The sequence below is a fragment of the Ranitomeya variabilis genome, chromosome 4 (assembly GCF_051348905.1).
Source record: "Ranitomeya variabilis isolate aRanVar5 chromosome 4, aRanVar5.hap1, whole genome shotgun sequence".
NCBI classification, from domain to species: Eukaryota; Metazoa; Chordata; class Amphibia; order Anura; family Dendrobatidae; genus Ranitomeya; species Ranitomeya variabilis.
This window is the reverse complement of record NC_135235.1, coordinates 631,887,218-631,910,917: the sequence shown is the minus strand read 5'-3', so window position 1 is coordinate 631,910,917 and position 23,700 is coordinate 631,887,218. Positions and strand designations below refer to the sequence as shown.

The following is a 23,700-nucleotide window of genomic DNA, read 5'->3' as shown; positions in this document are numbered from 1 at the left end:
GGGAGAAAAACAATGACCAGCGGGCCTGTCTAGGATTCAGGCGTTTAGCAGACTCGAGATACATCAAATTTTTGTGATCAGTCAAGACCACCACACGATGCTTAGCACCCTCGAGCCAATGACGCCACTCCTCAAATGCCCACTTCATGGCCAGCAACTCCCGATTGCCAACATCATAATTCCGCTCAGCAGGCGAAAACTTCCTAGAGAAGAAAGCACATGGTCTCATTACCGAGCAACCAGGGCCTCTCTGCGACAAAACGGCCCCTGCCCCAATCTCAGAAGCATCCACTTCGACCTGAAAGGGAAGTGAGACATCAGGCTGGCACAAAACAGGCGCCGAAGTAAACCGGCGCTTCAACTCTTGGAACGCCTCCACGGCTGCAGGAGCCCAGTTAGCAACATCAGAACCTTTCTTGGTCATATCCGTCAAAGGTTTAACAACGCTAGAAAAATTAGCGATAAAACGACGGTAGAAGTTAGCAAAACCCAAGAACTTCTGAAGACTCTTAACTGACGTGGGTTGAGTCCAATCATGAATAGCTCGGACCTTGACTGGGTCCATCTCCACAGCAGAAGGGGAAAAAATAAACCCCAAAAAGGGAACCTTCTGTACTCCAAAGAGACACTTTGAGCCCTTAACAAACAAAGCATTCTCACGCAAAACCTGAAACACCATCCTGACCTGCTCCACATGTGAGTCCCAATCTTCAGAGAAAACCAGAATATCATCCAGATAAACAATCATAAATTTATCCAGATACTTCCGGAAAATATCATGCATAAAGGACTGAAACACTGAGGGAGCATTAGAGAGCCCAAAAGGCATCACCAAGTACTCAAAATGACCTTCGGGCGTATTAAATGCTGTCTTCCATTCATCTCCTTGCTTAATGCGCACAAGGTTGTACGCACCACGAAGATCTATCTTGGTGAACCACTTGGCACCTTTAATCCGGGCAAACAAGTCCGACAACAGAGGCAAAGGATACTGAAATTTAACAGTGATTTTATTCAGAAGCCGATAGTCAATACAAGGTCTCAAAGATCCGTCCTTCTTGGCCACAAAAAAGAATCCCGCACCAAGAGGGGAAGAGGATGGACGGATATGCCCCTTCTCCAGAGACTCCTTGATATACGAACGCATTGCGGCATGCTCAGGTACAGACAGATTAAATAGTCTTCCCTTAGGAAATTTACTACCTGGAATCAAATCTATGGCGCAGTCACAGTCCCTATGAGGAGGCAGAGCACTGGACCTGGACTCGCTGAATACATCCTGATAATCAGACAAATACTCAGGAACTTCCGAAGGAGTAGAGGAAGCAATAGACACCGGCGGGGAATCAGCATGAATTCCCTGACAGCCCCAACTTGACACAGACATTGCCTTCCAATCCAAGACTGGATTGTGGGTCTGTAACCATGGCAGACCCAAAACGACCAAATCATGCATCTTATGCAGAACAAGAAAACGAATCACCTCCCGATGTTCAGGAGTCATGCACATGGTTACCTGCGGCCAAAACTGCGGTTTATTTTCCGCCAATGGCGTAGCATCAATACCTCTAAGAGGAATAGGATTTACCAACGGTTCAAGAACAAAACCACAGCGCTTGGCAAATGACAGATCCATAAGACTCAGGGCAGCACCTGAATCCACAAACGCCATAACAGGGTAAGAAGACAATGAGCAAATTAAAGTCGCAGACAAAATAAATTTAGGTTGCAAATTACCAATGGTGACAGGACTAACAACCCTTGTTAGGCGTTTAGAGCATGCTGATATAACATGTGTAGAATCACCACAGTAAAAACACAACCCATTCTGACGTCTATGATTTTTCCGCTCATTTCTAGTCTGAATTCTATCACATTGCATTAAATCAAGTGTTTGTTCAGACAACACCACCAGAGGATTAGCGGTTTTGCGCTCCCGCAAACGCCGGTCAATTTGAATAGCCAGCGCCATGGAATCATTCAGACTTGTAGGAATGGGGAAACCCACCATCACATTCTTAATGGCTTCAGAAAGGCCATTTCTGAAATTTGCGGCCAGATCACACTCATTCCACTGAGTAAGCACGGACCATTTCCGAAATTTTTGGCAATACACTTCAGCTTCATCCTGGCCCTGAGAAATAGCCAGCAAGGCTTTTTCTGCCTGAACTTCAAGATTGGGTTCCTCGTAAAGCAATCCGAGCGCCAGAAAAAACGCATCAATATTTGCCAATGCCGGATCTCCTGGCGCTAGCGAGAAAGCCCAATCCTGAGGGTCGCCCCGTAAAAATGAGATAACAATTTTAACTTGCTGAGCTGAATCTCCAGATGAACGGGGTCTCAGAGATAGAAACAATTTACAATTATTCCTGAAATTCCTAAACTTAAATCGGTCTCCAGAAAACAGTTCAGGAATAGGTATTTTAGGTTCAGACATTGGACTACTGGTAACAAAATCTTGTATGCCCTGCACACGAGCAGCAAGCTGGTCTACACTTGTAATCAAGGTCTGGACATTCATGTCTGCAGCAAGCACAAGCCACTCAGAGGTAAAGGGGAGGAAGAGAGGAAAAAAAAAAAAAACCTCAGAATTTCCTTTCTTATTATCCCACTTCTGCAATGCATTAAACATTCAATGTTGGCCTGGCATACTGTTATGACCCCAATGGCAGAGGGTCTCAGAAATAATTACTAAGTCTGCAAACACAAAAAAACAGCTCATAGGGCAGTGGTAACTGAGCTGACCATATATCTAATCCTAGCACCACAAATAGCAGCAGCCGGGGAACGTGCCTACGTTGGTTCTAGACGTCTCGCGCCAGCCGGAGAACTAACTAACCCTAGAAGGGAAAAGAAAGACCTTTCTTGCCTCCAGAGAAAAGACCCCAAAAGTTGGATACAAGCCCCCAACAAATAATAACGGTGAGGTAAGAGGAAAAGACAAACGTAAGAATGAGCTAGGTATTTAGCAAAGAGAGGCCCACTAGCTAATAGCAGAATATAGTAAGATGACTTATATGGTCAGCAAAAACCCTATCAAAAAATATCCACGCTGGATATTCAAGAACCCCCGAACCGTCTAACGGCCCGGGGGGAGAACACCAGCCCCCTAGAGCTTCCAGCAAAGTCAGGAATCACATTTAGTACAAGCTGGACAAAAATAAGAGCCAAGCAAATAACCAAAAAACAAAGAAGCAGGACTTAGCTAAAATTTGCACGAACCAGGAACAGCAGACAGGAGCAAACAGAAAAGGATCTGATTACAACGATGCCAGGCACCAGACTGAGAATTCAGGAAGTCTATATAGCAACACCCCTGGACTAACGACCCAGGTGGATGCCAAACAGAGGAAAGACAATCCCAGAGTCATATCACTAGTGACCACAAGAGGGAGCCAAAAAGGTCTAATTCACAACAGTTACATACACATAATACACACAGCTCTGCTACATACGTAGCATACACACATCACGCTGCTACATACACATCATACACACACAGCTCCGCTCCGTACACCTCGTACATACAGGACTCTGCTAACAGAGCACAGTAGAGTCCTGCATACACTGAGGCCCCTGATCATGTGACCTCTGACTCCTCCCCTCCTGTGACCTCATCACAGGTCCTGTCCGCACAGAACAGCCATATATGTGGTGTGCGGCTCTGCAGGTGGAGGTAGGTGCTGGAGATTCCCCATTACTGGGCGCAGGGGACAGTAACCCCCTCAGTGCTGAGCCTGTGATAAATCTCTGTATGTGACTATAATGGACTGTGTGTTATACCGGGGGCAGGACGGGGCCATGACTGGATGTAGTGATCATGTGACGCCGCTAACAGCTCCGGAGATTTCTTACATGGGATCTTTATGATGTTACATCGTCATCTTCTCCCCATTCAGGTCCCTACAATATCGGATCCTCTCAGTGGAGATCTTCTATATAAGAGAATTCTCCTGAGTGACCCTACAAGGATGGATAGGGACAGGGACAAGATGGCGGAGAGGATATTACACCTCACCCTAGAGATCCTCTTCCGGCTTACTGGAGAGGTGAGAGATTCTGATGACGTCACATTACATCATTCTTATCTATGGGAATAACAGATGGACAGAACTGGAGAGGTGAGGACTCTGGGAATGTCTGTAGTGAGGTTTATTAATGTGTCTCTCCATAACCAGGATTACACAGTAGTGAAGAAGATCTCTAGTGAGCGCTGTCAGGCCCCTGTGTCTGAGGGATGGGGAAGACCCCTGAGCCCAATCACGGGGCCTCCACCTCACCCCCTGATACATGAGGACATCAATGACCAGAAGATCCTAGAACTCACCTACAAGATGCTTGAGCTGCTGACTGGAGAGGTGACACTGCTGGGAATGCTGGGACATTATACAGTAACACTATGGAGGGATCGGGGATGACGGTATCATTGTATGTGTCAGGTTCCTATAAGGTGCCAGGATGTCACCGTCTATTTCTCCATGGAGGAGTGGGAGTATTTAGAAGGGCACAAAGATCTGTACAAGGACGTCATGATGGAGGTTCCCCAGCCCCTCACATCACCAGGTAATAGACAGGACTAAATACACACGGCCTATAATTATCTGTATGTAAAGAATGAATTCAGTCCCTGTATGTGTTTCCTCCAGTTCTATCCAGTGAGAGGACAACACCAGAGAGATGTCCCCGTCCTCTTCTTCCACAGGAATGTAAACAAGAAGATCCCGATGTTCCTCAGGATCATCAGGTAGATGGAGGAGGAGGAGGAGGAGAAGGAGGAGGAGGATGATCCTTCATTGTGTTTCGGCCGAAACCCGACTTTTGACGGTGGTCGGCCGATTTCACTCGACTCGACCCTAAAAAACTAAAGGTCGCTCTACCCTAGTCATGAGATCTCCCCTATGATGTGTAGAAGGTCTTGTGTTCAGTTTGATTTTATCCCCCTGATTTGACCCTCATTGTGTGGAGTGAGACCCGTTGATCCCAGAGTATAGTATAAAATGAAGTGATGAGTTATAAGCCAGAATCCACATTAAAACTTGAAGAGTGAGTGATCTGAGTGAGTTTTAACTTGGGTATCAAGGCTACATTTGTCAGTACCAGTATTTCAAAAACAACCAACCATGTGGAGATTCTCCTTTAAATTATGTCAAGGCTATACTGCCAATATTGTGAAAATATATTCTTGCCACATCCCGGCCACCCCTGATATCTGAACGTAAGACAAGGGAAAAGAATAGGTCTATTAATGGGTATAAACAAATACTAAATATAAATAACCTATATTGTAAATACTGTGACCCAAAAAACCGGACTGTATTAGGCTAGAGGGACAGCCAGTGGAAATACGTGAGGAAGATGGAAAGAAAAGAACCGTTAGTTACTTGTCTCACACTGGTATCTCCCCTTGATGCAACATAATCTCTGGAGGCAGTTATCTTTCCGGCGACATCCCCCCCAGAACATGGAAGAGGTAATTTACCTAAAGTGATAAGAGATGATTTCTCAACAACAAGGCATCTGACATGAGACATACAGGGAATATTTTTTCAGCAGTCTATAACCTGTATGCCCATAAATATAATAGTTTACATAGGTCAAATGTAGTGACAGAGTCCCTTTAAAAACATATTACATAGTATATTTACCTACTGCTCTCCGGTGTCCATCGCCGTTCTTCTCTGCTTCCCAGTGACATCACCGCTCTGCAGACTGTCCGGGTCACACTGTGCTCTGCATGACTCGGCAGTGACTTTTTCAATGGAAACCTATCTCACGTCAGAATGAAGATTTATAGGCTTTCATTGTAAAAGAGACCTCAGGCTAGAGTGAGCCAGCTAGTTGCAATTATGGTGACGTCAATGATAAGCATAGGAAAACTTTGTTAGACTTCAGGGATAGCAGCAGTATGTGATTATATTAATACACTCACACTGCATTACATACACACTTTTCATGAATAAAAACATAGTAAGGCTACGTTCACATTTGCGTTGTGCGCCGCAGCGTCGGCGCCGCAACGCACAACGCAAACAAAAACGCAGCAAAACGCATGCACAACGCTGCGTTTTGCGCCGCATGCGTCCTTTTTTTCATTGATTTTGGACGCAGCAAAAATGCAACTTGCTGCGTCCTCTGCGCCCGGACGCGGGCGCCGCAGGGACGCATGCGGCGCAAAACGCAAGTGCGACGCATGTCCATGCGCCCCCATGTTAAATATAGGGGCGCATGACGCATGCGGCGACGCTGCGGCGCCAACCGCAAATGTGAACGTAGCCTAAGATTGCATCACAGCCTGAAGTTGGATGGTAACTACAACTCCCATCATCGCCATATCATTGTTAAGGACATAGTGGGAGTTGCAAGTTCATGCTACACAGTCGTATATATGCCGGAAGCTGACCGGACATTGAATTTGATTGCTGTGCTAAGATTGTAAGATTGGTGCCATATTCCTGCACTGAGGATGATCCTGGTGCTGTATTTATGTACTTGACAATGGATCTGTATTCATATATCATCTGGTGATCTATACATGTACTGATAGATCTGATGCTGTGCTCCCGTATTGATGACTTTTCTGGTGCTGTATTTATATTCTGCTGATGGTTCTGGTGATTAATGCATGTCCTCATGTTGGTTCTCATCCTGTTCTAATGTTCATTCTAGTAATCTTTAATTTTTTGATACAAGATCATTACAGTGTCAGTGTGCTGTTCATTGCACACAAGAACTGCACAAGCACTGAAAATACAACTGTCTGAATGAGGCCAGATATCAACTGTACAAGTGTTTGACTAAAGACCCTATACACTTAAGGTAGTTATCAGCGGGCAGCAATCTTGTCCGACTGTCGACCTATGTTCATTACTCAGTTGAGCTCTCTTTTGGTTTCAATGAGGGATCTGCCACTAGATATGTCTGCTGGCGGTTCATCTGTTGGAGAACAAAAGGATCTGCAGTCTGCAATTGGACATCATTATCTCTGCTGACGTCATTAGTCAGAGACACCAATACCCAGGGGGTTGGATGACAATTTAATGTGTGGTTAGACCGACATTACTCTGTGTATGGGGGCCTTTACTCCTTTACTGTTTAATAAAGGATATATGCACCCCTAGTGTACGTGCACACGATGTCTTTTAGCCATTTGCAAACCCATATTTTTTAGATTGGTTCCAGGCAGAATCCACCTGAAAAAGACATTGTATGCCATACCCTTATTCTGACTTACAAGTAGGGTGCGTGACCATCTAAATTGCTTAGGGCACCATGAACACCAAATACAGTGTCATTTTTGACCGCCATGTTCATTCACTATTTCTGTTTTTGTTTTGTTTTTTATAGTTACACAACTTTCAATCTGTCTGTGACTTTAACAATTTGTGTTTCAGGGTGAAGATCTGACCCTTATTAATACTAAGGAGACATATGTGAGGGGTGATGAGCGGTGTAAAGAGGAGATTCCTACAGAAAACCGCACTGGTGAGTAGTGACCACTAAATGCAGAGAAGCCACAGGTTCTACTCAGTCACTGGATGGTATAATTATGCGTATAATTTTTTAGGGTCTGTTATACAGAGTTTGTTATGTGGATTTTACACCTGAGAATTTATTGCTAAAACAAAACAAAATAAAACCTTTTCAAACTATTTTATTTATTTGTCTCTCTCCTTTAGAAGGAAATCTTTTGTATTTAGTCTCCTGTTGTCATGCTTCTTGGTTCGAACCCCTGAGCCAATATTTTGTGTCTTGTGCTTCTCTGTTCACTGAGACACTGCAGATACACCTTTTCTCTGTTTGTTTTAGTTTCTGTTATTCTTGCTGCAGTCTTTTTAAGGTAACAGGTGTTCATTTTCTCATTTGTCTGCTCTATCTCCTTTTGGATGCAGTTTTATATTTTTCCCCCTTGCTCGTCTTTCCTGCTGGTGATAGTCTCATTGGGATTTCCAGTCATACTGCTGTAGTTTAAACCTGTCAGTGAAAGAACAGCTAGGGTTTATATCTTTGCTGTTTATGTTCTTTATCCGGTATCTATTGTCTGTTTCTTGTTAAGAAGTAGGCGGTTAATTTTCTTACAGTACATATTGAATCTGTTATTTTGATGTTTGTGTTTGTTTTAGTCCCTCTGGGATCTTTTTTTATTTCAGCACACGTTCCCTTCTGTATGTAATTTGCACTCTGCTCTGCCCTCTAGTTCTTTAGGAGGGACGTGACGTACTCGACTGGCTTTCAGGCAGCATTGGTCCAAATCACCATAATTTTCTCTGTGGTTTGGGCTATCTCTCCCACAGTTGCCACTAGGGACTGCAGGGTCAAGATAACCGGCAAGGTCAGTTGCAGTTTTTAGTGTGTTACCTTTTTCCTCAAGTGAGTGGCTAGTCAGTCGTAACACCTGTCTAACATCGGACACTGTGCTCAGTGGATGTCTCTAAATTTACTTTTTAAACTTGTCAGTATTGGGGATTCAAACTCGGGACCCCTAATATGGAAGGTAGAAACATTACTAGTGAGTCACAGGCTGCACTTTTAGGGACAAAATACATTTCTCAGTCTGAAAACAGCAGTAATATTCTTCTTGATAGGCATAATATTCTAGTATATAAAGGGCACAATTCTTGTTAGAATGGTAAAAAAGCTCATCATGCAGAACGGTTTTCTTTTCTTAAAAAGGACTCGTAACAAAACACAAATGGATCCCATAATAAATGGGATCACTCTGCTTCTGATTGCATTGGTTGTACAACAGATCTGTTTTGGACATGAATCTTGTTTGTTTATTCCTAAAATGGAACAGAAAAAAGAAAACTACCAAAAAAAGTGTGAACACGGCCTGAGGCTGTCAGCCAAAAATGGAGGCGTCTGTTTTTAATTTGATTTGTAGAGTAAACTTTACCGCTAAAGTGAATGTGTCTGTGAGAAAACTGGTAACACTCCGATGTCATCCGTGTTGCTATCTGAGTGCTCTACATTCTTCACTGAGCAGATGAAAATAGATCAGTAGCAGCTACAGCAGGGTGGAGGCAGTGGTGTCAGTCACTCAAGTGGCAGAAAAGACAGTAGAACCAACCAGAGAAGCAGAGTGGGTCAGGATTCCACAGCCTGCAGAGAAGATAGATTGGGTGTCCTAATCCATCCTCTGAATCCAGTACCCTAAAAGTAACAGCTGGTGGTGAGTGATCTCTGTGAAAGTTCACTTTGTTAATTAGGCCCCTTTTTTCTTCTTATTTTTCACAAGGAAAAACCTAAAAAAGCCAGCTCAAAAAGGAAAAATAAAAAATGTGCGCAATGCAGAACCTGCTACCAGGTTACTGGCAGAAAAAGCACTGTGTAGCACGTATTCAAAAACCCATTTGTGAGGAAACTTCTGACTTCGCAATGAGTCTAAATGAATCTGTCATCAGAGCAGAGGTTGACGGTTTCCTAAAATCTCTTATAAGGAAAGGAAAGAAGAGTGCTTTAAATTTATCTTCTGATTCAGATAATTCCCTTCGGTCAGAAGTTGAATATGAATCCGACTCCTCTTCATCTTCTGATAGTGGTACGGGAGGATTCACCATGCTTGCCTATGGAAGACAAAGACAAGCTGATTAAGGCTGTTAGAACCAACATGGGCCTTAAGGAGGAAAAAAACACTAGGTCTCTAGAGGACATTAAAAAGAATGAATTAGAAAGAATGGAAAAGGCCAGAGAAGAGATCATCTTTAAAAAGAAGATACACCTTTGAGGAACAAGATTCAGCCTGATGGGACAAGGTCCCAAAGATAATTGTTGTAGTGGCAAAGGTTTCAAAAAATCTACCCAGCCCTTTGAAGACACGGGTGTCCTGAGAAACCCTCTAGATAAGAAGGCAGAGAGGTATTTGTGGCACACCTGGGAGGCCTCGGGAGGTGCTTTAAAATCAGCGATTGTAGAGACCTGCACTGCTCGTTCAATGGTGATCCATATTCAACAATTGGAAGGAAGACCAGTTAAAAAATAAGACCCCAAGAGAAAAAATATTGGCTAGCTCGCCATTAATGCGGTTGTCTACTACTAGGAAAAGCCCTTCTCATACCCCACACTTTGCCCCTATAAAATAGAAAAGCTTATATTAACCTCCCATACCGTCACCGTTCCTGCGGTGTCAGCACTTGCTCTCCCCAGGGCTCCAGTTTGGTGTTGTGTCACGTGATTCCAGAGCCCAGTCGGAGCGCCTCTTGTCAAATTGAACATGAAGAGAAAGTCCAGGCTGCAGCTGATCTCTGATTTTCCTTTTCATGTTCAATTCGTATGAAGGCAGGGACAGTGATGCCAGGGTTGATTGGGTGCTGGGGTTACGTGTCGCAATACTGAACTAGAGCCCCGGAGAGCGCAAATACCGATATGGGAGTATAAAATAATAAAGCTTATCGGAGCTATGCGTGGGGTATGAGAAGGAGTTGTCCAAGTAGTGGACAACTTCTTTAACATGAGTTCTGCAGCTTTTCTGGTAGATGCCTTGGTGGATTCAGTATGACTAGCGGCAAGATCAGCTGGTCTTTCTAATGATGCTGGGCAAGCATTGTGGCTAAAGAGCTGGCCAGGAAATTTTCAGTCAAAAAGCAAGTTGTGTTCTATTCCTTGTGATGGTCAATTCCTCTTCGTTCAGACCTTGGATGACATACTAGAAAAGGCTGGAGATAAGAAAAAAGGGTTTCTCAGGTTTTCCATGCCCAAATTCAAAAAAGAGTCCTTTCAGAAGAAAAATATGGTAGAGGAAGACTTCTCAAAAATAAGATAAGATGGAAAGATTAAAATAGGAAAAATCTGAGTTTCATGTGCGGAGGTCCCTCTTCAGGGGAAAAAAAGTCTTCCCAATGATGCCATTATTCAAGAAGGGAAAAGGCTTTTTATCTTCATCCACACCTGGAAAACGATCTCCTCCAGTGACTGGGTACTAAGAATAGTAGAAACAGGCCTGAAACTATCATTTAGAGATTTCCCAGCAGACCTTCATGTTGATACCCCCCAGGAAGTCTTTCAAGCAACAGCTAGCGATAGAATCAGAAGTTTTGGATCTAGTCCACAAACAAGTTCTTGAAGAAGTACCGGTAGCAGAAGGAAGGGTATTTTATTCTTCCCTTTTCTTGATAAGAAAACCAGATGCCATATTCAGGATCATCATCAACTTAAGGAATCTAAACAGATTCCTAGTTTACCGATCTTTCAAGATGGAATCGATAAAGATGGCTATAAAACTTCTGTTTTCATATTGCTGCATGGTTGTTTTAGACTTAAAAGATGCGCACTACCATGTCCCAAAACACGCAGATCATCAAAAATTTCTGAGGGTCACTTTATTTATACAGGGGGAACTAAAGCACTTTCCATTCAAAGCCTCGCCCTTAGGTCTATCAATGGCTCCAAGGGTTTTCGCCAAGGTTATATCCAAGATGACAGCACATCTTTTGGTTCAGAACACTCTGGTTGTTCCTTACCTGGACGATTTCCTGATTGTGGAAAGACTGGTGGAACATTGCAATGCACAACTGGAAGGAGTCAGAACCATCTTAGAGGAGCTGGGCTGGCTACTGAGCATAAAGAAATCAAAACTAAAGACATTTTAAAATCTAGTCCTTTTTAGATCTTGTTTTGAACTCTCTGAGGCTTGTTTTATTCCCAAAGAGAAGATCAAAGTAATATCCCTGGTGTCAGCAGTAGTTGTAAATTCAGAGTGGACAATTTAGAGATGACAATAAGGAAAGTAAAGTCATTGTTGGGCACTCTAACTTCATGTATCCCGGCAGTGTCATGGGCCCAGCTACACACCAGACAGCTAGAACGGAAGATATTGTTAGCCCAAAAACTGTTAGGAGGGTGTTTTAGAAGGGAAAGTAAATCTTTCTGCAATGACAACAAGCGCTCCCTCTATTGGTGGCTAAACATAGAAAATTTGTTGTCAGGGGTCCCATAGATGTCTCAAATCAGCGACATCACAACCACAGATGCAAACAGAATTGGTAGGGGTGCATTTGAGAGATTGTGCAGTACAAGGGCCTTGGTCAGAATACGAGATAAGTTCTTCCAACATGGAGGAACTATTCGAGGTAGAGAAAGTGATAAAGGAGTTCCTTACCTTTCTTCAGGGCAATCATGTTTGCATGTTCACAACGGACAACAGTGGCATATATCAATCTTCAAGAAGGATGAAGATCCCATTCCCCGATGAAGGCAGTAGGGTACCTTTTTCAGATAGCGGAGCAGCATTTTATTTCCCTGACTGCATTAGCCATATGTATAATAATAATAATTAGCCATAAAGGGGAAGGAGAGCGACAGGGCAGACTTCCTAAGCCGCAGCCAACTAAAGCAAGGGGAATGGGCCATGAATCCAATGGTTTTACAGCAGGTAGTGGAACAGAAAAGTGGAAAAATTCTGCTCTCTAAACCCAAGAGAAGGTCCTTATGCAGTAGACGCCTTTCAGATTCCATGGGATTTTGGAGTGGTGTATGTATTCTGTCCAATGGTAATTATTCCGACAGAACTGAGGAAAAGCAGGGAGGATCTTGCAATGATAATACCCTATTTTGGCCCAAAAGAATGTGATTTTCCTGGATTAGGCTAATACCGGTTTCCGATGCTTGGATCTGGTTGGAGATCCTGGATCTACTCACTCAAGGTCCGATCTGTCATTTTAAAATGATAGGTTTCCATCTGACAGCTTGGAATTTAAAAAGGTCACTATTGAGGCAGGAGGGATTTTCCCCAGGCTTAGTATCCACTTTACTTAATAGTAGAAAATGGGTAATAATAAGAATATATGGCAGGACTTGGAAGAAATGTTTGGCCACTTTGGAAGAAAAGTTGGCCACTTCAGGAGAAAAGTTGAGGAATAAGGTCTCAATAAAATCTATTTTGGAGTTTCTCCAGAAAGGGCTAGAGCTTGGGTTAGCTACCACCACCAATAAAGTTCAGATATCAGCTCTGGGAGCCTTGTATGGTTGTAATCTGGCAGCCAAATAGGTGGATAACTAGATCATTAGGCTCTGTGATCGTTAGCAACATCCAGGCCTTTTCGATTAGCCCTCCATGTACTCAGGTTTTTGAGGACAGAATTGTGTTAAAACGAGATCCTATCTCTCAAAAGTAGCTTTGAGGTTTCATAGGAGTCAGGAAATTGTGCTTCCATCATTCTGTGATAATCCTAGAAACCCAAAAAGAAGGGCAGTTCCACAAGCTACATGTCAGGAGGACACTGGTTGAGTACTTGTCAGTGGAAGAAGAGACAGTTATTGTTTGTTGCCTTCCAGGGTTCTAGGAAAGTGTTTAATGTATTGAAAAGTACCCTAGCTAGATGAATTAAAGAAGTCATTAGGATAGCTTACAACGCCAGTGATATTCTGGTTACAGAGGGCATAAAATCTCATTCCACTAGAGCTGTCGCGACCTCTTGGGCACAAAAAGGCGGATGTATCCATCAACCAAATATGTAAGGCTGCAACATGGTCCTCACCTTCAACATTCTTTAGACACTATAGATTGGATCTATCCTCCTGTGCTGACCTAATCTTTGGTATAAGGGTTCTGCAAGCAGTGGTCCCTCCTCCATAAGATTAATTAGTTTCTCTATAAATCTCTCAGGTGTGCTGTCATGGGTGCAAGGAAAATACTAAGTTACTTAAAAGTAATCGTTTTTTCCAGAGCCTATGACAGCATCCTTATATCTCCCCCGTCACTGGGTTTGCTGTACATTATGGAATTTAAGTGTGTAGTTTAAGTTTGGTGATATTAGAATTTGCTGTTGGTTTGTACATATAATTGTCTTGGAAGTCATCTCGTGTTCTGTAACCCAACTGATGCGGGGTAGAGATGCCGTTTTTTATTTTTGTAGCTTTCCTGTCCTTGATGGGCTGATCCCTCTCTCCGGTGTGCTGTCATGGGCTCTGAAAAAAACGATTACCGGTAAGTAGTTTAGTATTTTTAAATGTCCGCCCCTGTGCTGCAGCTCCATCGACTCCTATGAGATGTATTTACTGCAGCCCCTGTAACTTCTATGTGATGTATATGCTCCAACCCCATTGACTCCTATGTAACGCATATACTCCTGACTCAGTGACTCCAACGTGATGTATATGCTGCAGCCTCAGTGTGTCCAGTTGAATTTGTATGAACCAATCCGGGTGTCTTGTATGTGATGTATATGCACCACTCTCGGTGTCTCCTACGTGATGAAAATACATCACTCTTGGTGTGTCCTTTGTGATATATGTACTGCAGTCTCGGTGTCTCCTATGTGATATATATTGTGACAGAGTCACTGGTAAAGTCACTGCGCATGATAGCATCAGTGATGTAAAACCAGAATAGTTTCCTCCAGCACACTGCGTGTTGTGACGGTTTATATAAAGTTATAAAGTTATATGATGGGCTGGTTTTAGTGGACCTCCATAGAGCAGGTGGGAGGAGGTCCACGTACCTCCACTTGCAGTGTCCTTACAGGACCTGTGTGATGTCAGGATTATGTGATCAGTCACATGATGAAGGGATCACAAGCTCTGGGCTTAAATGGCTGCCAAAGCTTTCAGTGTTCAGTGGTTCCTGGAGAGAAAGGACTCCAGGAAATTGTGTGCACAATCTGAGCTGTGGACATTGTTGCCTGTGAGTGGGCTGATCCAGCTAGGTAAAAAGGACTGTGTTTTTTGTTTCTTTGTATTACTGTTTTGCCCAGAGGACTGTGTTTACTTTCACAGCTTGGTTTATGCTGCGACAATAAACCAAACCTTTTCTTAAAGAGACAGTGTTCCAGTTACACCTCTGTCCAGCCGAGTGAGCCGCTCTGCCACAATATATAACATGAAAAACACAAGGCTTAACAGTGCTACAGAACTAGCATATAATACACATACAGATAGGGTCACAACAAAGGCTGTCACAAGCTTTGTCCATAGCGAAACGCAAGTCGGGTGCGGTGGGTTCCTGGTCCTGTGCACTGCTAGTAAAGCCATTTTCTATTATTACTGTTTGCTCAGTTATGTTTGCATGCTCTGGCTAATTTACATCTATAATTTTCTCTGGGTCTACCAAACAGTTCTACTTTGGTTTCATCAGACCATATGACATTCTCCCAATACTCTTCTGGATAATCCAAATGCTCTCTAGCAAACTTCAGACAGGCCCGGACATGTACTGGCTTAAGCAGGGGGACACGTCTGGCATTGCAGGACCTGAGTCCCTGGCAGCGTAGTGTTACTGATGGTAACCTTTGTTACAGTGGTCCCAGCTCTATGCAGGTCATTCACTAGGTCCCCCCGTGTGGTTCTGGGATTTTTGCTCACCATTCTTGTGATCATTTTGACTCCACAGGGTGAGATCTTGCGTGGATCCCCAGATCGAGGGAGATTATCAGTGGTCTTGTATGTCTTCCATTTTCTTATTGTTGCTCCCACAGTTGATTTCATCACACCAAGGTGCTTGCCTATTGCAGATTCAGTCTTCTCAGCCTGGTGCAGGGCTGCAATTTTGTTTCTGGTGTCCTTCGACAGTTCTTTGGTCTTCACCATAGTGGAGTTTGGAGTGTGACTGAGGTTGTGGACAGGTGTCTTTTATACTGATAACAAGGTCAAACAGGTGCCATTACTACAGGTAATGAGTGGAGGACAGAGGAGCCTCTTAAAGAAGAAGTAACAGGTCTGTTAGAGCCAGAAATCTTGCATGTTTTTAGGTGTCCAAAAAAGTATTTCCACCATAATTTGAAAAATAAATCTTGCCAAATCAGACAAGGTGATTTTCTGGATTTGTTTTCTCATTTTGGCTCTCATAGTTGTGGTCTACCTATGATGGCCCCCATAAAATAATAATCTGACACTCACCTTCCGTGCCAGCCCTGTTTCTGCGGTGTCAGCACTCGCTCTCCCCAGAGCTCCCGTGATGTTGTTGGAACAAGTGACGCCGGTGCCCAATCAGTGCCGGCGTCACTGTCCCCGTCTCCTGTTGAATTGGGCATGAAGCGGAAGTTCGAGATAAGCTGCAGCCCGGACATCCTCTTCATGTTCAATTTGTCCAAAGGCGGGGACAGTGATATAGCGCTCATTGTGCGCTGGCTCACATGTCATGGCAACCACACAGGAGCCCTGGGAGAGCGAGTGCCGACACTGCGGAAAGACGTTGGCATGAGAGGTGAGTATAAGCTTTACAATTTTATGGGGGACAAACATTTTGATCAAAAAGGGGTTTTCCTGGTAGTGGACAATGCCTTTAACTATAACTTCCGCCGCCCGGTAAATTTAAATTAATCACCGTGATTCTCACCCCCAATTCTTTTGAAAGCTATATTAGTTTTTTCCACTTGGATCTGTTAAGGAAAATATGCAGCCTTTTACAGTACAAGCAAAGTGAATGAGATTCCTGAATTCTCATGCCTATTTTTTCATACAGATTTGCAGCAGATTATAGTCTGTATAATGTAAATTTTTGCTGAGTATTTCACCCATTCTAATTAGTGGTGAAAAATACGGAGCAGAAACCATGTAAAAAAATCAGGTCAAAAATATGTATTTTACGCAGTGTTTTTCCTGCCATCACATCAGGATTTGCGGTAGAATTTTGTGCTGCAAATCCTGAATGTGTGCTAATAGCCTTAGTCCCGGTCTTGTGTCCTCTGCTCCCACACACATTCATTATAAGTCTGTGCCGATGCAAACCTGGAAAATCAGTTACGAGTTGCAACATCTCTAATACCACCTAAAATCACAACCCTACCAAAGACAAGAAGCTCTAGCTAGGGTTCAGATAAAGAGGTTGTCAACTACTTAAACATTGATGGCCTATCTTTAGAGTAGGTCCTCAATGTCTCATCGGCGAGATCCAACGCCTAGCAAGCCCGGATGATCTACTGGTATCGGTGTCGGCGGCAACTGCGAGACAGATATATTTACTTGCTTAGCTGGCAGTCTACTTGTAGTGGCTGCAGCAGGGTACTGCACATCCGCATCCTATTCAAATTAATAGAAAGTGGATGTGCAATACCGTGCCGCTGTTACTACCAGTAGACTGCCAGCTTGGCAAGTAAGTACTTCCGGCTGCTGACACCGATAGCAACTGAAAGGCAGGGGTGCCAGGTTATCAATGCAAAAGTAGTGGACAACCTCTTTAAATGTTTGACCAGGGTAATTTTTAAATTGTTAATTTTGTACGGCTCCTGAAAGATGGTGTAAATATTCAAATGGCCTTGGCAGGAAAAAGGTTCCTCACCCCTGATATAAGTGGTAATAATTGGTGACAGGCAAACTGATGTGTGAACCTATGGAGAAGATGGATCCAACAGAGAAGTGAAAAATTGAAACCGCAACCTGAAGGAGTTGCATCATAATCTAATACAGTAGTCAGTGTTTTGTGCTCTACTTTCTTCATCAATTGATAATTTATTTTACAATTTGTTTATTACAATTTGCAATAAACATATATAAAATATGTAATATTGATATAATCTTAATATACAGGGTGGGCCATTTATATGGATTCACCTAAATAAAATGGGAATGGTTGGTGATATCAACTTCCTGTTTGTGGCACATTTAATATATGGGTGGGGGGAAACTTTTCAAGATGGTTGGTGACCATGGGGGCCATTTTGAAGTCGGCCATTTTGGATCCAACTTAATTTTTTTCAAAGGGAAGAGGGTCATGTGAGACATCAAACTTATTGAGAATTTTACAAGAAAAACAATGGTGTGCTTGGTTTTAACGTAACTTTATTCTTTCATGGGTTATTTACAAGTTTATGACCACTTATAAAATGTGTTAAAGTGCTGCCCATTGTGTTGGATTGTCAATACAACCCTCTCCTACCAATCTTGACACACTGATAGCAACACCGCAGAAGAAATGCTAGTCTAAGGAGGTCAGTTTCCTTGTAGGAATGCTTGGACCTGACACCCATAATGTGGTGGTGCACTATTTTGCTGGAAAAACTCAGGGAACGTGCCATCTTCAGTGCATAAAGAGGGCAACACATCATCATGTAGCAGTTTCAGATATCCAGTGGCATTGAGGTTTCCATTGATGAAGAATGACCCCATTATCTTTGTACCCCATATACCACACCATACCATCAATTATGGGTGTCAGGTCTGAGCACTCCTACATGAACAGTTTCCTGGAAAGTGGATTGGTCATTGTGGGCCAGTTGAATGGCCACCAAGGTCTCCCGATCTGACCCCCATAGACTTTTATCTTTTGGTCATCTGAAGGCAATTGTCTATGCTGTGAAGATACAAGATGTGCAGCATCTGAAACAACGGATACTGGAAGCCTGTGCTAGCATTTCTTCTGCGGTGTTGCTATCAGTGTGTCAAGAGTGGAAGAAGAGGGTTGCATTGACAATCCAACACAATGGGCAGCACTTTGAACACATTTTATAAGTGGTCATAAACTTGCAAATAACTAATGCAAGAATAAAGCTACGTTAAAACCAAGCACACCATTGTTTTTCTTGTGAAATTCTCAATAAGTTTGATGTGTCACGTGACCCTCTTCCAATTGAAAAAAATAAAGTTGGATCCAAAATGGCCGACTTCAAAATGTCCGCCATGGTCATCACCCATCTTGAAAAGTTTCCCCCTTCCATATACTAATGTGCCACAAACAGGAAGTTGATATCACCAACCATTCCCATTTTATTTAGGTGTATACATATAAATGGCCCACCCTGTAGTATTATTGGAAAATAATACAATTTTTATTCTTGACAGATGACTGTACCAGGAGTTCAGAGGGACATCTGATACTTTCTGATTTCACAACAGATGATCATGATCTTACTCCAGATACATATGAAGAACATGTGATTATCCCAGATAAACCTCAATCTCTTCTCAGAAAAAGTCTTTCAACCGATCATTTTCAACAGGGCCTTTCTTCTGCTTCATCAACGATCTACATGCAGAACCACAGTCATAGACGGACTAATGAACATGAACTAGTTTTTAAAGAGGAGAAACTATTTTCATGCTTGGAATGTGAGAAATGCTTTAAACAGAAATCATATCTTCTTAAACATCAGAGAATTCACACAGGGAAGAAGCCATTTTCTTGTTCAGAATGTGGGAAATGTTTTATACGGAAATCACATCTTGTCAGACATCATAAAATTCACACAGGGGAGAAGCCATATTTGTGTTCAGAATGTGGGAAATGTTTTCTAGAAAAAGCAAATCTTGTTACACATCAGATAATTCACACTGGGGAGAAGCGATTTTCGTGTTCAGAATGTGGGAAATGTTTTATAGGGAAATCACATCTTGTTAGACATCAAAGAACTCATACACGGGAGAAGCCACATTCATGTTCAGAATGTGGGAAATGTTTTTGTGAGAAATCACATCTCCTTGAACATCAGAGAATTCACACAGGGGAAAAGCCATTTTCATGTTCAGAATGTGGGAAATGTTTTATTTGGAGATCAAATCTTGTTGTACATCAAACAATTCACACAGGGGAGAGGTCATTTTCATGTTCAGAATGTGGGAAATGTTTTCTACGTAAATCACAACTTGTTATACATCAGAGAATTCACACAGGGGAGAAGGAATTTTTATGTTCAGAATGTGGGAAATGTTTTATAGGTAAATCACATCTTGTTGTACATCAGAGAATTCACACAGGGGAAAAGCCATTTTCATGTTCAGAATGTGGGAAACGTTTTACAGTGAAAGCAAGTCTTGTTAGTCATCAAAGGACACACACAGGGAAGTAGCCATTTTCTTCTTTTTTTATCTGACATTCGATTAACCTTTTAAATGCCGCTGTCAATCACAACAGCGGCATCTAAGTGGTAAAAAAACACATATAAAATGTAAAGAAGTAAAAAGAAAAAAACGCAGACACAAATCGCAAAAACCTTGTTTTGCCACTAAAAATGCAGCTTTTATGCTCCATCTAAACAATTTCACAAAATTAGAAATTTGTATCGCTGGATCTGGAACGACCCGAACTACAAAACTCTCATTATTTATTTATTACAGCGAGCACCATAAACAAATTTAATATAAAACGCATCAAAAATGTAGTTTTTTTTCTGACAGATAATACATTTAATAATAAGTAATCAAAAATATGAAAATGCCAAATTGTCCCACAAAAAAACAAGCCATAATATGGCTCATTGATAAAAAAAAATGATATAAATCTGGTATCGCTGTAATCGTACTTACCCGAAGAATGAATTGTTCTTATTACTTCTACCTCACGGTAAACCACGCAAAAAGATATATGAAAACAATAACTGAATTTTTGTATTTTGTTCATTCTCCATCTGAAAAATAGTGAGAAAAAGTGATAAAAAAAGTTATGTACCCCAAAATGGTTCCAAAAAAATCAAATTGTCTTGCAAAAAATAACCCCTCATACAACTTCGTTTGCCAAAAATAAAAATTTTACATCTCAGAATATGGCAATGAAAAAAACGATTTTTATTAACAAAAAGCAAAACTTTAAACTATATAAATCTGGTATCGCTGTAATCACTCTGTTAAAGAATAAAGTCGTCACAAAAAAGGCATAAAAATAACTCCTTGTTGTACAGCTGTATATTTGTTTATCCTACCTGTCAAAAATTGGAATACGGCTCTGTTCACAATTATCGTCTCCTCCGAGCGCTTATGTCGTGGTCTTTGTGTAAATCCCAAACCTGCAGTTCAGAAAAACCCCAATGGACCCACACACTGTAATGAGGCAGATGGAGTCATTTTGGACTCCGTCTGGTTACTGTTCCGGCGGTATCCTTTGATTTTAGGAATCTTTTTAGTGCCCGAGCGTGGTCGACCACAGTTCTGTGCTTAAAAAGATGGATACCACTGGAATAGACACCAAATGAAATCCAAAGTGACTCCAACTGCCTCATTATATTTAGTGGTTCCATTGGGAGTTTGGTCTGAATTGCATTTTTTGTGGGATTTACCCAAAAACCCAATGTTAGGGTTCAGCATAGAACACAAGAATGTGATCCCAGCCAAAAAATGTTATGTACCACAAAATATTAACAATAAAAGCCTTAACTTATCCCACACAAAGCTAGCTCTCACTCAGATCCGCCATCTGTCTCCAGAAATATAGGAGGGTTCTCACATTACTGGTAGAAAAAGTGACTTCCCACCCCCTCAAATAAAATGCAATGAAATCTGCATTCCCAAATCCAAGTACTCTCCTCCTTCTGAGCCCCACTGTGCCTAAATCGCAGTAAGCGGCCACATTTGTGGCATTTTTGTAGTGAGGAGAGTCGAATTCACAATTTTCGGGCTGCTTTTCTCCTGTATCAGAAACTGGGCACAATGTATGGGGTGCTACAATATATGGGGGCACTACACTGCAGGAGGGCATAATGTATAGGCCCTAAACTGGCATATTTGCAATTCTCCAGAATAAAGTCTTTTGTGGATGTTACAAAATTTGTGATAAGTTAGAAAAAATGGTCTCCGAAAATATTACAAAGGGGTGATGCACAAACCTTACACAAACTGGGGCATGAGAAAGAGTGTAAACAAAAAGAGTGTGCACACCCATTATTAAAATGAATATAAAGTTTATTAAGAAAACTGTCAAATCTTAAAACAAACAGAAAACAATTGATTAGAAACAACTAAAAATGTGTATAGAGACTCGAAATGGTTGGTGGCATGGGTATGTCAGAAGCTTCAGACAGTCGCACTGCATCTAGCTGCAGAAGGTCTCTGCATTTGGCTTTGCAGACACCTTCCTAACCCTTTGACTCTTTGACACAGTGGCAACTTTTCTCCGGCTCTAATTGACACACCTGAACCTGGGTGTTTATAGACTCCCAGCCTGCTGCTGGGAGTTGCCTGTGATATTTCCATTTCCCCCTGTTGAGGCTTGGAGCTATAGTAGTCGGCTACCTTGCTCTTTGGTGTTACCTTCCTCTCAGGGATTAGGTGCCTGCTCGGTGATAGGTGCAGAACATACTGTATTTAGGGACGTTCAGGACAGACAGGGTGACTTTAGATCTGCCCATGGGGCTTGACTCCCCCCTTCCCTAGCGTTGGACTCCCTTCTCCTCATCCCTTCATGTTGCTTTTAGTCTTTCCTACACTGTGCGTGACATTATCACCGGCCGTGCATATTTAAGGTAAAAAAAACCTGACACATGTTTTTATTTATGTGTGTGTGTTTTTTCGGTTGTTTTTTTTTTTTCCTTTTCTTCCTTGATATGGTTCCGGTCACATGGCTGACAGAGCAGCTACACTGTCTGTCTCTGGAGGTGAATTACCTCCGATATGAGGTTCAGCAGTCACAAAAGCGGCTGCAGGTCGCTGATGTTGAGGTCTCTGCAGGTAGGCTGGTCCAACCTGAATACAAGGTCGCCGTCCCAGACAGGTTTTCCAGAGGAAGAGACAAGTTTTTTGTGTTTAAGGAAGCTTGCAAACTTTATTTTAAACTTCATCCTCACTCCTTCGGAAATGAAGAGCAACGAGTCAGTATTGGGATCTCTCCACTTCAGGGAGATCTGTAGTCCTGGGCTTTCTCTTTGCCACAGGATTTGGTTTGTCTCCAGTCTGTGGAGGGATATTTTTGGCTCAAGCCCTTCTCTATGATGATCCTAACCGAGTCGCCTTGGCTGAGTCCAGGTTGTGTCACCTTCAGCAGGGGAATCAGTCAGTAGAGACGTATAGCTCCGAATTCTGCAGGTGGGCAACTGATACTAAGTGGAATGACCCGGCTTTCAGAAGCCAATTTCTTCAGGGTCTCACTGAAAGGTTGAAAGATGCCTTGGCAAATATGAAAACCCTGAGTCCTTGGAGGCTGCTATGTTGTTGGCTATACGTGTTGACAGATGCCTTCGGGATAGGTGGGTAAGACCACCTTCTCCAGAACCTCTTTTCTGGGGTATTGCCCCTTTGCCAGGGGTGGAGTCTAGGGGTAAATCCATATGGGACAGAGTGGAGGACCCCATGTAGTTAGGGGGTGCCTCCGCATCGTACATTTCCCGGGATGTTCACAAACAAAAAGGGTGTGTGTTTTTTGTGTGGAAAAAAGGAAATTTTATTGGGGCCTGTCTTTTGATGCCTAAACAAAAGGAGACTGATTTAACTCTTGGTAGTCTAGGGTGGAATAAGCAAGGGGTGCATCTATCATCAACCTGCACTTCCCGGTTTGAGGTGGTCCTGGAGAGCAAAATCGAGGAGATTTCTGTGTTTGTTGACAGTGGAGCTGGAGTCAGCATGGTGGATGCTGAGTTTGCCAGAACTCACGGGCTGGTTTGCTGTGCTTTAGTAAAGGCCATTCCCATCTTCGCCATCGACTCAGCGCCACTTTGCACAAAAAGCTCTCACTCAAATTGTACAGAATATAAGACTGAGGGTGGGGTCGGTTCATTCTGAAATAATTCCTTGCTTTGTCCTGAACGGTCTTCCCACCCCAATTGTATTGTATTGGGTCTTCTCTGGTTAGTGAAACATAATCCGTTGGTGGATTGGCAAGCCAGAGAGATCATTGAGTGGGGGGATTACTGCCATGAGAACTGTTTGAATGTTTCCCTTTCTAGAGTCTTTACAGAAACCTTACCTACATTTTTGTCGGGGTTGATGACGTTTTCTCTAAGAGGGGGTGTCAGGATTTGCCTCTTCATCGTGAATATGACTGTCCTATTAATCTGACCTCCGGAGCTAAACTACCAAAGTCAAGACTGTATAATCTTTTTGGTCCTGAGTGACAAGCCATGAAGGATTTCA

At 42.6% G+C, this 23,700-nt stretch overlaps 2 protein-coding genes across 2 annotated transcripts in view; both read left to right on the top strand.

Annotated features, from left to right (window-relative positions):
- The first annotated feature begins 3,903 nt into the window (after window positions 1-3,903).
- The window catches only part of LOC143767291 (gastrula zinc finger protein XlCGF66.1-like), an 81,078-nt gene continuing 61,281 nt past the window's right edge, over window positions 3,904-23,700 (top strand). Inside the window, exon 1 of the mRNA XM_077255510.1 lies at window positions 3,904-4,049. Within this exon, the coding sequence (XP_077111625.1) occupies window positions 3,972-4,049 (78 nt within the window). The 5' untranslated portion in view covers window positions 3,904-3,971. The remainder of the gene's footprint in view (window positions 4,050-23,700) is intronic.
- LOC143767027 (uncharacterized) lies at window positions 4,137-22,700 on the top strand. Its single transcript, XM_077255047.1, has 5 exons — window positions 4,137-4,358; window positions 4,440-4,563; window positions 4,647-4,744; window positions 7,392-7,482; window positions 18,709-22,700. The coding sequence occupies exons 1-5, from the start codon at window positions 4,137-4,139 to the stop codon at window positions 19,710-19,712; spliced, it is 1,539 nt and encodes a 512-aa protein (XP_077111162.1). The 3' UTR covers window positions 19,713-22,700.

Excerpts from the sequence above, each read along its gene's own strand:
- LOC143767027 (XM_077255047.1), top strand. The coding sequence starts at position 4,137 with ATGTCTGTAGTGAGGTTTATTAATGTGTCTCTCCATAACCAGGATTAC. Across the intron at positions 4,564-4,646 it reads CCAGCCCCTCACATCACCAG|TTCTATCCAGTGAGAGGACA; the intron begins GTAATAGACAGG and ends TGTTTCCTCCAG. Across the intron at positions 4,745-7,391 it reads ATGTTCCTCAGGATCATCAG|GGTGAAGATCTGACCCTTAT; the intron begins GTAGATGGAGGA and ends TTTGTGTTTCAG.